The sequence below is a fragment of the Panulirus ornatus genome, chromosome 2, assembly GCF_036320965.1.
Source record: "Panulirus ornatus isolate Po-2019 chromosome 2, ASM3632096v1, whole genome shotgun sequence".
Lineage (NCBI taxonomy): Eukaryota > Metazoa > Arthropoda > Malacostraca > Decapoda > Palinuridae > Panulirus > Panulirus ornatus.
Window position 1 is genome coordinate 30,808,440 of NC_092225.1, and position 13,161 is coordinate 30,821,600.

The window sequence follows — 13,161 nt, forward strand, 5'->3', positions numbered from 1 at the left end:
ATGTGTCACGCGCGTCGCGGACGCTTCCTTCCCAGCACATCTGCCCGTGTCTACTGCTCATTAACTCCTTATTAACCAGCAACATTATCTTGACATGCATGTGATTATTAACCAGCAAACGGTGGTTATATATTTATAGTCCTGTTTTATGCTTCCCCTCCTTTACGTAACTCTTAGGGACTTGAAATATATGCTGATATTCTGGGCGACTTTACGACATGAGGACTATGTTGCTACCACTGGGTATGAAGGCCTGGCCTTTGACGACCCTCTAGAAGGTTAGGGGTAAGCTATCATACCCCAGGGTCATTCCTCCCTCTGTGCTCGTACCGGTGTACTTATATGTTTTAATGTCGTTTAGCATATATCCTTATATAGGACGAAGATGCGACATGAGTACGGTGGTGTGATCCTTGAGCGCAACGATACGACCCGGGAGTACTGAGGCCTATAGGGACAGGGACAGGCCGCCATACCCAAGGCTATGTTCCAGGGTCGTAACATCGTGTGCAAGGAGTGATATAGTATACTCCTATTATGCCTAAGTTTAAAATAGAGTTGGACCATAATCGTCGTATATGTGTACGACAATCTTTGATGATTTCGCGGTGATTAATGTGGCGAGAGGTTCGTACGAGAAGGAATACTTCAAAGCATAGTTGTCGAGCAACCTCTGTTTGCCAGCTGACTGGGCCGGTGTGAGCCAGTGTGAAGGGCGGTCTGTGAACGTGGAGACACAACACACTTGCAGCAACCTCTCATTATGGAGGTACGAGGACAATCCACCGACCTTCAGGAGTACACATACACACACACACACACACACAAAGACTGCCCACCCTTCTTCACATTCAGAAATAAACTATATTTAGAAGCCAGGTTAAGAAAGTAACATTAGTTGCGTGATATTCATATCCTGGATCAAGTTTTCCTATCTATCCGGTAGATCTGGTGGTGAGTGCATGTGTGCGTGGATTGGTCGCACTTGAGCTCTGGTTGATGGCCGTGACCGCTTCCTGGCGCAGGAAGGTACTGCGCTGGACACTGATGCCAACATAAACACCACACCCATCATTATATCCACCACCACCAACCACCGTCATCACTATCACCACTTTCATTCACTACTGCCACGGCCTCTCTCACCGCCACCACACTCACCATCACCACAACCTGCACTGACAGTGTCACCACAACTAGCCGCCTCCACCAACAACACCGTCCCGAACACTGCAACACCACCATCGCTTCTCCATATCTGCGACAGCCACGCACCATCACCACACATCAAACCGGTAATGATATCGATAACAGTGTTAGCTACAAACCAGTATCATGAACTGGGGGGAAAACCTCCCATGGTAGTGAACTTCACACGTCCTGGATACGTGCCAGCAGACGAGAACCGGATTGTTTTGGCGCTGGCCGGTTGTATTGTAAGATGACCGTCACATCACGGCAGCTGATGAAGGTGAAGGTCCAGAATGACCCAGCAGGCACTAGCATAGGCTGGCTGATGGTTCCGCGGCTTGATTCTGCAGCTAATTCAGACTGGATGTCCGCAACGACATGATGGCCAGGTCTTTTGGCCTGACCTTCAAGACCAGGCTATCATGCCGTCAGTGGGCAACATCCAGTTCTAACTGGATTGGAATCAAGCATTATAATCATGACCCCAGTGACAGTCACTCCCAAATGGTATATGTCAAAGTACCAGATGGCTGGTAATTCCAGATCTTGCTGACCATCACTGTTTTCTACTGGTCATTGAAACCCTCTTGCTGAAAATTGGTCTTGTTTAGTTTGTTGTTTGCAAAAGAATTCTACATATTTTTTCTAATTATATCATTACAAAAATTTCCAATATGGTTTTATATAATCATATCATATATAAGCAATGATGGTTTCAGTTATTTTCAATTACGTTTTCAGATCAACAGACACATTGCATCATTCGTTGGTCATTTCATCATGGTTAGGTTGACACCGTTGTGCAGCAATGTTCTTGGGGAAGTACATTTAGTGTTCATTCTAAGAATTTTTGGTTCTCTATCACGCGATACTGGCTACGCATTCGTGAAGAAAACAGTTACCAGAACATCAAAGTTAAAGTAACTTTCTTTCAAGGAAGAAGTACGTAATAGTTTAAGTTCTCTAAGAAAATTGTTAAACATCCCTCGGTCTTAAGTTCCAAACCAAATTACAGATCAAAATTAATTTGTACTTATATGCTTTTTTATTCTCTCTTTTTAGGTGTATCAGCTCTGAGGTGTTGTGGTTTATTATCCATACACTTTTAAACTTACGTTTTAAGGTTTCAACTTTCCATGTCGAAGTTTCCCAAGCTAGTAAAAAGTAACTGTTCTCTGTCCAAATATAAACGGTCTGATATTAATTACATTCCGACAAAAAGCCAATTTCCTCTTAGATATACTGACGTTAAAACTAACAGAAAGATTATGAAATGGAAGAGAAAATTGGTGAGTGACGTGCGCTGACGGTGGAAAATGAAATAGATTGTATGACGAGATCGCTGTGCAGCTGTGTGCTCGAGGTATTGTGAGCCTAGTATTGAGCAGACACAGGATAGCTCCGTCAAGTGGAGTCAACAAGGTTAGGGTCGTCATTCACTGCTGGCATAAATGCATTATGGATTGGTTGACATCAGTCGATCTGTAGTTAACTTCCATGTAAACCAAGGTATACCCTGCATATCTACGATACTCTACTACCTTACTCGACAACGTAAACTATCATATGCATCGTACAACCAAGAAGATGTAGACATATATATGCGTGCTCATATAAAATTCATGGATGCTGAACCAGAATTTTCCATTTTTTTTCCCCGTGTGATATGAATTACTCCGTTAGTGTCACATGTTTATTTAAGGCTCTCCTCCTTACTTTATTTTGACTAAAGCTTCAAGAAGTGGTAGAAGATGAGTAAGGGACCGTTACTTTATAGGACCGATCTCCGGCCGCACACTTTGAAGTCTGGGAGCCTTATTAAGTTATTTTTCTTGGGCAGATGCAAGCCTCAGGTAAAGGGTAATTAAAAGAATATGTCATCCCCTCAAGACGGGGAGAATGCTCAAGGTCCCGTACCCTGTGGAATTTCTGGTAAGACGAAATTATCGTCACATTTCAGACACTGGCGTCCATGGCAGTTATCTGTTTACCCAATCTTGCATCTAGCCAGACGACGGTGATCAGTAGCCTGATACCTGACGAGGGGTAAAGGGCCAAGAAATGCAGAGAAGCAGGAAGGGACACCACCAGCTACTACTAGTGTGTACTGGTCGTCCTCTAGGAGTGATGGTTGCAACATAAGCTGGTGGCGGCTGTGGGCCAAGCCGGGGTCTCCGGGAGCGCGAAGCCTCGCCACACTCTCTCGAAAGACTTCTCGAAATATCTCGTAGTATTAGTTCATTGTGTTCTCTGGTGGTGGGACATCTTACAATAGACCATCGTGGCTAGGGTACTACAAGGAAAATATATATTTCTAATATCTAGTTGAAGCTCTTTGCCCAGATTTACACTCAGGGCCCACTAAAACAATTAGGAATAAACATACAGGTGTTTGTGACTATAAAGAGGGTGATGTCAGAAGGCAGTGTGGCAAATACCGTCCTTAAATCGGAACTATTTCGTGAGTACATGAATAAGACTTTATGTGCTTTTGTTTCAGCGTTATGGAAACGTAGCATGTTTTCAGTTAAATAAATTTCACCTACTCTTTTTATCTTTTATTTTGCCCTCTTTTGCTTAACGAAGTCCTGATTCCTGTAGGAAACATACAAGAAGTCGAGTTATGAATATCTTTGTCATACATTCAGGACAACTTCTCTCCTGTTCCGTTACGTAGAATCCTTACAGACCAGGTGTTATGCGATGAGTGATAAGTTATCACACACACACACCTTCTGTGGACATGCTTTGGTCAGTGTGGGTGGTTGGAAGGCCAGTGGTGACGGACACCCGCCTGCTTAACTTTTGTTTAGCTTTCGTGTCTGGGTGGTTTTGGTTTTCCCCTCGAGAACTGGTCGTGGCCTCAGAGTAAGAGATGAGTGGAAGATACATACATATATGCCTGCAGTTTGTTCGCATGGAAAGCGCGTCTCCTTGAACCAGCTGCTTGGTGTTGACACAACGTTGCAGCCCTTGGCTTTGATGGCCTTACCCCAAATGTCACAGGCCAGGCAATCATATCTAAGGGTCGTGAAGTCGTGTTTAAGGGTGTAGTAAGCGTCGTGCTTATCGGGGTAGTAATACCACATAAATAAATACAAATGATAAACCAACTACGTTTATTCTTCACGACTGTTCAGTCAGTAATGTCGTACAGCGTCGCTCCGCCTGATACTGATCGTGTTTGTAGGTTCCGTTTTACCGGTGCTCAGTGTGGCATTCGTTCTGATCAGGTCGGATCCGCATGGGTTCGAATCCTGGGCGTGCCAGTCGGCCCACACTCAACCTAGGTGTTCATCCGCTTCTCGTGGCTGGTCGATAGATGGGTACCTGGCTTAGGCTTGTGTGTGTGTGTGTGTGTGTGTGTGTGTGTGTGTGTGTGTACATAAATTGGAGTAGATATGGTACATACATAAAATGTTATAAGGTAGGTAAACACAAATATAAAACTCTCCCCGTAACACATAAATACTAATAATAAACTCCTCTCTCTCTCTCTCTCTCTCTCTCTCTCTCTCTCTCTCTCTCTCTCTCTCTCTCTCTCTCTCTCTCTCTCACACACACACACACACACACACACATAGAAGAGAGATAGAGTAGACACGCAATGAATTATTAAGGAAATATTCCTGGCAGATCTGTGAATCATGCTGAACTATTCATAAATTCAAAAGGGCCAAGATGGCGGCGAGACATCGAATGATATGACAAGACAACTCGGAAAGGAAAGTTTCTGACACAGATGAAGACAGATGACAAGAGCTGCACTCAAGAGTCAACTTAGTGTTTTTACGGTTGAGGAGTCACAAGTTCGATCAATGGCGGCCATTGTGGAAGGAGGGGCACTGGAGACATGCGTGCGAGGCTTGTTGGGAGTGTTACGGTCCTTGCAAGTCTCATGATGGGAGCCAGACCTTTGTGGCCGTTGTGGCGGGCTGGTTTTAACACAGGTGTCTTGTGAATGACAATTTTGTCAGTTCGTACTGTCAGACCTTGTATGTGTGGGGAGATGCAACAGTACACGGAGGTGAGTAGGGGTGAGTACTCTACCTTGTGGAGAGGCTACCAATGAGGCTGACCCGTGTCCACCCGCGTATGCGTAGCTCACCACAGACCCGCAAGGTAGGATTGTCGGTGTGAGCTACGATGTCTCAGTGAGGAGAATGGAACACAAATTTGAGGTCTATAAAGGTAATACATCTTTCTGTTATCGCAGGGTACTCAGAAGAGTAGTTTTAGGAGGGCCTTTACCTACTACATGACCGTGTAGGTGTGTGTGTGTGGGGGGGGGGGGGGTAGAGTAGGTCTGTCATGATGGAGAGCAGGGATACGCTTGCCGGGGCGGGGGAGAGGAGGCATCCCAGGCAGAGGAATGAGGGCACCAAACAGGAGGAGCAGAGGCGAGGACGTACGGGGAAGGGTAGCGTAAAGACAGTGAGGGCGGAGTAGTACTAGAGATATGGGGACAGAGATGAGGAGGACTGCGGAGACTGGGGCTAGGAAGGTAGGGAGGGTACCAGAAGTGAAGGGCAGAGGAAGAGAAGAATTAATATTTTAATTGTGACTCAGTAGTAGGAATATCGACATAACCTGCCATACCTCTTTTTGTCCTCTGTTCCAAAAGGGAAAGTATATTGCATTAGTTTTCATTTCCGTTCTAGTCCCAATCTTTCCACCCACCTTTTATCTGTTTTCGAATCATAATTTCCAAACATCCTTGTAAGTGCTTGTTGAAGTCACCGAGACGACGTACACAATGGAGAAGAAAATGGTCTCAAATTAACCCCATTTTCTTTTCTTTATGTCAGGGTTGTAAAGGCTAGGGTTACACTGGCTCAAATTACATATAAAAGGTCATGGTTCCTCGGCGAGGTCGTGACCGTCAGCATGCACGAGACGGAAACCATTACCTTATCTTGGATCACCGTATCTCACGGGCTATCAGCATCATGCTTCCTGATTGATACAGATATTAGCAGGTTATCCTCACTGAATTATCTTTATGCCTCCAAACTTTTATCACAATATCCTGTGGGTTTCTGATATCTTCTACTATCACAAACGGACTCGAATGATGTATTGCTGTTTGAACTCCTTTGTATTCCTTTGAAAACACTTGTATTCTACTTTTCTTTAACACTTCCTTTCTCTTCATGCATGGCTTCTGCTACTGTGCCTACGGTTGTTCAGCTTCGCACGGATGAGAAAAGATGATAACATGGAAAGTATTAAGTAACTCCATACGATATGGTTGACACGATAGATTTGCTGCCGTTACCCCTCCCGCTCATCTTCCCACCTTGCAGTATTGCCAACTCCTGACGGTAATTACGGTGACGAAAAACAGACCAGAGAAGAAGTGTATGGATTGCAGTACTACATCCTTTAACCCACCGATATTTCAGTGTAACCTAACAGCATACAGACAAACGTTCTGATCCCAATTAAACGGGTAAGATGAAATTTGTTTACATTACACTTTAACAACATAGGTTACGGCGAGTCTGCCAGAATATATTTCACGTCCCTGCCTCAACACTCGAACCTTGAGCCGCCAGACTGCACCCACCAGGTGGCGGGCTTACATACTCAACTTGTAAGTCACCCAGAACCTGACAAGGGTTTCTGATTTAGCCTTGCGTTCTTTTACAGCATATAAATCATTGTGTCAGCTTCACAACACTGGAGCTTACTAAATCCTCTATATCATAAGATCCATTAGCGCTTCATATTTTTTTTTGAGATAAGGAACAAAAACGCCTCTCCAAAAACTGCTGGGTATTTAAATGTACATAACGAAAACTGATTTCGTAATGAAACTTTTATTAGAATTTCCCACTTTAATATATATATATATATATATATATATATATATATATATATATATATATATATATATATATATATATATTAAACTATTCGCCATTTCCCGCATTAGCGAGGTAGCGTTAAGAACAGAGGACTGGGCCTTTGGGGGAATATCCACACCTGGCCCCCTTCTCTGTTCCTTCTTTTGGAAAAAAAAAAAAAAAAATAGAGAGGGGAGGATTTCCAGCCCCCCGCTCCCTCCCCTTTTAGTCGCCTTCTACGACACGCAGGGAGTACGTGGGAAGTATTCTTTCCCCCCTATCCCCAGGGATAATATATATATATATATATATATATATATATATATATATATATATATATATATATATATATATATATATATATATATATATATACTCCTATGAGTCCACGGGGAAAATGAAACACGAAAAGTTCCCAAGTGCACTTTCGTTTCATAATCACATCATCAGGGGAGACACAAGAGAGAAATATAACAGTCAGTTGATATACATCGAAGAGACGAAACTAAGACGCCATTTGGTAAACATGTGATTGTCCAAAACATATATATATATATATATATATATATATATATATATATATATATATATATATATATATATATATAGTATGCTTCTCCTTGCTTTACGCACTGTGGTTTCGGATGCACAACAATTTTCTCAACGTAGGTTTACGTCTCATTAGTCTTCATTTCAGATGGTTTTTGAGGGATATGTTAGTGAATTGGCCCAGGTGGTGGTTGTCTCGACGCGTCCCCTCTCGCGCACCACAGTTTCCACGTTTTATATTTAATGAAAAACTACTATAAAAGAATACAATGGCAGTCATCCGTTACAAGGCATTCTTTACTTCAGATGATTAGTATGAAACCATGTCATTAAATTGTGGATCCGAACAAAAACAGACAGTTTCTCCTGGTGTACAGTTCAACATATCACTAACATAAACACTGTGGCAACTACTAGTTTACACGATCTCGTCTACCACCTGCCCCGGCTAATGTTAGTGATATATATATATATATATTGCTATATATATATATATATATATATATATATATATATATATATATATATATATATAGTATTTGTGCAGAGATTGTTCTCATGTAAAACCCAGATTTCTCATGCGTTTAAAGATATTTTTGATATCATTAGATATGAAGCAAAGAAATAGAATGTCAGAACCCGCTTATGAAAGACCCCTCTCTTAGTAGACGTTTAATTTTATCCATGTGACTGACTTCAGTTAAGTGATATTTAGTTGTACGAGTTTCTTAACGAACATTATATAAAGAACTACATAACGGATTTTTGGTATCGCATTATTGTGCGATATTAATTCAAGTGTGTGAATTCCAGATCAAAATTTCTTCTGTTTGGATTTAACTTCGTATAAGGTCGATTATCACATTCCATCTGTTATTTCAGAAAGAAGGGGAATAAAGTTATACTGTAGTTTGGTGCTTAGGCTATCAACAACAGACCGTTGAAAACAAATCTGGACAAGGGTGTACCGCCCCGGGACTGTGTTCATTAGGTCCTGATTGAAATTTTATTGATTTTGATATTTGCTGCTAGTGGCTATATCATTGTGCACCCATCCTGTGGGAGGTGACCCAAAAATGGTTAGAGATCAAACAAAAGGTCCATTCTAGCTTAACCCTGTGGATGAAGACAAGAGCCGGTTGCCTTTAGCGAACATTAGATACTTTAATAAAAGAAATAAAAGAAAATCGTTAGCGCAGCTGGAACTGATATAATACTGCTACACTTACATCAAGTCGCTCGCTATAGCAAAGATGTACAGCGGCGGCAGCCCAGAGCAGTAATCCACTCTGTAGTTATAGCTCAAACGAAGCGGTGTAACCTTATTCTTGTCTGGCGCCCTCTTCACCCCGCGGCTCCTCTTGGCACACTTGACCCTCCCTTAGCACCTCAGACTTGGCATCCATGAAACCGTTTTAAACCTACAAATATAAGGCAGTGCTTTTACACTACTGAATCGACATAAACCTACGCTTGGGGACATTTATCCTCCAAGCAATATCTACCCAACCAAGGCCTTGAAAAATTATGCAGAGTGAATGTTTTGCAAAGGAAAAAAAATCACAGCAGCAGATCCAACAGAATAGGTCGAAACTGTTGAAGATTTCGGAAAACAAAGTGCCATCCCTGGAGTGAAAATTACAAAGGAATTTATATATACAAAAAAGGCATGCACGAATAAGGGTTTACTCAATAAAATTAGTGTAAAAGGTAAAGAAGAGCTATTTGAGAGTGAATCTCAAAGTATTAGAAGGAAGTTTGAAGGCTAGCTGTGTAGATGAATGTGTATCATACCACCAACCGCGTGCGAAGCGAGGCTACAGGACCCCTAATGTGGAAAGTCCACCAGCTCTGTTTGATCCACTGTCCTGCTTCTTATGCCCATCAAGGTCAACCTGTCTATTCCAGTCTACCAAGAAAAGTTTGTCATTAAGTAACCACACGACCTTAACCCATAGGGAGATTGAAAAGCCGTTAACTTCCCTTCGCTTGATTGATTGAGTGATATGTGCCGGTAGATTGAGTGCACACATAACTGTCCAGCATTACTTCAACCCTGAACCAGCTAGTGTGTGGGCTCGACTCAGTTTTTAGCTGCCTGTGTTTTTAGGCGCACAAATGGAAATGGATATTATTTTCATGTCTTTGATGCTTTTAGTGAAAGCTGTTTTGCCTGGGTCTACACATAGACTTAGCAGATTTTCCCCCAGTAGGCTACACGTGCCTGTATTAGTTTTTAAAGACAAAGGCGAGGCATCTACGTCATATAACTCTGGGAAGAGCACTGTGAACTCAGATTAATGCGTAAATATACTTTTCATTATTTTTCAAGGTCAAAGTAATTGTGTTATCACACCGACGCCAAAATTGTCGGAAGGAAACTTGGCATCATGGAGCGTCCGAGTGTTCGCTTCTGCATTTTCCAAAGACAAATCGATCTTGGATCACCGTCTTCCTTCCAGAAATATTATCTTTTGAACGTGTTAACTTCAAGCGAACTTAACCCTCTTTTTAAGGTCCTGTGGTTTGTGAAATCTGAACGCGACTGGATGAGAACTAATTAAACGTAGGTCAACCATTCTGGAAGCAAATTTATGATAAGTGAAGTGAGATTATACTGAGAGGAATTTAATGTCGTTGTGAAGGTGTTAGGAGTGTCTGTGGTTGCTAAGGATTCTTTTTTTGTGATTTGCAGCTTTGCTGTGTTTACTTATGACAATGGATGACAAGGAAGGTGAGGCGTAGTTCAGGGTGAAAGGGATAAATTGTTTATTATTCTTTTCCATGTCCAAAACTGGTGCCGATAATTGTTCTCCGGGCGTTTGGTCTGTTGATGGCTATCATGCTGATGTTTGTGTTGTGAGGAAGTGAACATCACGTACGCGTCATATGTGATAATCCAGTTTGGCCAGAGTTCTACTGAAATGATTTACCATCCAGGGTTATGGGAGGGTGCAGGTTGGGTTCACTTCTGTGTCCAGGGTAAGGTGGATTACTGTGGATTTCACGGAGGATGCAGACATTCTGTTTTGCTTGAGCAAATGTTCTAACTATATTAAGTAATGCTGAATGTTTGTTGTTGCTGCTGGAGTAACGTCATGGTGTTTTGACGTGATTGTGAGGTCATCTGCATATAATATTTCGCAGTTTGGTCTGCAGGAGGTGACCGGAGGCCTCGTAAGAGCAGAATGAAGAGAGCTGGTGTAAGAAATGCTTCCTGGGGCATCCTATTGTAGAGTGGGAGGGTTTTAGAGACGAAGCCTCTGTGAACGACTGACGCCTGGTGTTCAGATAAAGCCACGTCAAAGGTTGTTTCTCGCTGGCGTTGTTGTCACATCCAGGTGGAGTCCTGAGGACACCAGTCGTGTTTGTACTGTTAGTAATGTTGTTAATTTGTCCTTGAACCATGATGTATTATGTTACCTTGCGTTATATTACACTATTATCATTCCTCCTTTTCTAATAGGACGCGGAACCTGTGGGTTTCTGGGGTCCCACTTCGGCAGACCTGTAACCCTTGAGTTAATATCCTGTGCTGTGTTTGCATGCGCCTACCGCGAGCCCATACATCCTTCACCTAAGCTTCACTGAAATGTTTTGTCGATGTATACATTCAGACACAAATGTTTTAAGAATGAAAAACCTGAAGGAGCCGAGAGAGGATTGACTGTTTACGATCAAGATGTATGTTTGCTGGCGTCAGTGTACAGTGGAATGGTCAGAGTAAAAGATATCTGGGGTAAAATCCATAAGAATAGCGGCGAGACGCATTCATGGGCCGCCCAGCTTGTGTTATGGATGTCGTCTGCGTGTGTTAATGTGTCCCACCCAGCTTGTGACTTGTTTTATGAGTGTCGCTAGCGTGTGCTAATGTGATGTTTTTCCTGTACTTCAGGTTGAGGAGGAGACGAGCTCATTGTTGCCAAAGTCCTCCCCGACCCTCCACCTCAAGAAGAAGCTTTCCACCGAAAGCCAGGGCTCCCCCGTCAGCCACCGCAAGGAGAAAGAGAGAGAGGCTGGGAGAGAGAGAAAGAGGAAGGAAGGTGTGGTCCAGAAGCAGCAGGAGGAACCTAGGAGGCGGAAGCAGCAGCCGCGGATCGTCTTCCAAGACGAGCAGGAGCAAGAGGAACCAGACGTCTCATACCTCACTGGCATAGACGACGACGATGACAGGTGAGGTGCGGGCCAGATGCTGGCCAGGGAAGGTGTATCATAATGTGACTTTATACAGTAGATGAACCCGGCCTCACGACTCGAGCCACAGTTAACCCATGTCTTGCGACCGGATTTCTCACACTCCTTAGGACCCTGAAGTACCTGCATAATGATACTTATGTACACACTGAGTGAATGGAGACAACCTACGGATCTTTTAACAACCTCTTAGGTGCTTTGTCTTGTGTAGGTCAGAGGTTGCGCTGGCATACTCAGGGGTTATGCCGTCCAGCCCAAGGGTCGTACCGTGTGCCCAAGGAACCGTCAGTGGTACGCAGTACAATGCTGTGGCGCTGTTTGTGTGGATTGTCAGTGATAGCACAAAACTGTGGCCAAACATGGTACCAAATAGAGTAGCAAAACACATTCTTCCTCTTCGCCTGTGTTGGCTGACTGAAGACAAAGCACACAAAGGGCCCCACTGACGGAAGCAATTGCAACAGATGCGGTCTTCACAGAACTTTGTACAAAGGCCCACAGTGATGAGGGACTGCAGATCTCGTCTTGCAATCTCTCCAGTGTTGAAAATAGAAGCATCAGATAATGACGATGGGTTCGAGCGAAGGACACACTCGCGTCTACTGGAGAATTAATACTTAAAACGTTGATATAGAAATTAGAGTAATTATAGATAGACAACATAGAATAGTTATAACTGAGTTTCAGAGCTATCACGTTAGCGAGCCAGACCTCTTCTGCTGCTTACGTCTTGAGGAGGACACGACACTAAGGTTGTGGAGGGAGGGAGATAACTTCTGCGTTAAGAATGTGGTACAAGAGAGCATCGGTATGCGATAAGAGATAAGACAGATAATGTTACGATGATCACCTCTCAGGTTTGCCTGACCCCCAGTGGCTCGCACCTGGTCTGGTACGCTTGTGGTCCGGGCGTGCGGATCAGCCTGGCTGGAGAAAGGCACTGAGAGTGACACGCTACACGTCTTTTGAAGGGGAAGGATTGCTCGGACATGGAGAAGAAACGGTAGGATTGAAGATGTTGACCACCAAGTGGGAGGTGATGTACATGGCTGGAGGCACAGTGCGTATTGCTGGTCCACTTTCAGAACAGAGAGGATTTATTGGATACTCTCCGAAACTTGTCATACATATTTCCTATATCAGATTTTGTTTATGCCTTAATGGTTTTCTACGTTCAGTATGTTTACGACGACCAGAGTAGTGTTTCTCGTTATCTTACATAAACAAAAAAACATGCATTACCATCTGTTGACCGTGAAGCGATGTTTCAAGATTTACGCTCTCCTCCGTCACTGCTGCTGTTAGTGTTTCGTTCGCGTCGAATCCTTCAGTGTTTGTCTCGTCTTCTGTGACCAGCCTTCACGCTAATGCCTCGGTC

The 13,161-nt window shown here is 43.3% G+C and overlaps 1 protein-coding gene across 2 annotated transcripts in view; it reads left to right on the forward strand.

Moving 5' to 3' along the window:
• LOC139755675 (uncharacterized) overlaps positions 1–13,161 on the forward strand; it is a 104,039-nt gene that overhangs the window by 57,301 nt on the left and 33,577 nt on the right. For both annotated transcript variants that reach the window (XM_071674325.1, XM_071674333.1), the window contains exon 4: positions 11,485–11,762. In XM_071674325.1, the coding sequence (XP_071530426.1) occupies positions 11,485–11,762 (278 nt within the window). The remainder of the gene's footprint in view (positions 1–11,484; positions 11,763–13,161) is intronic.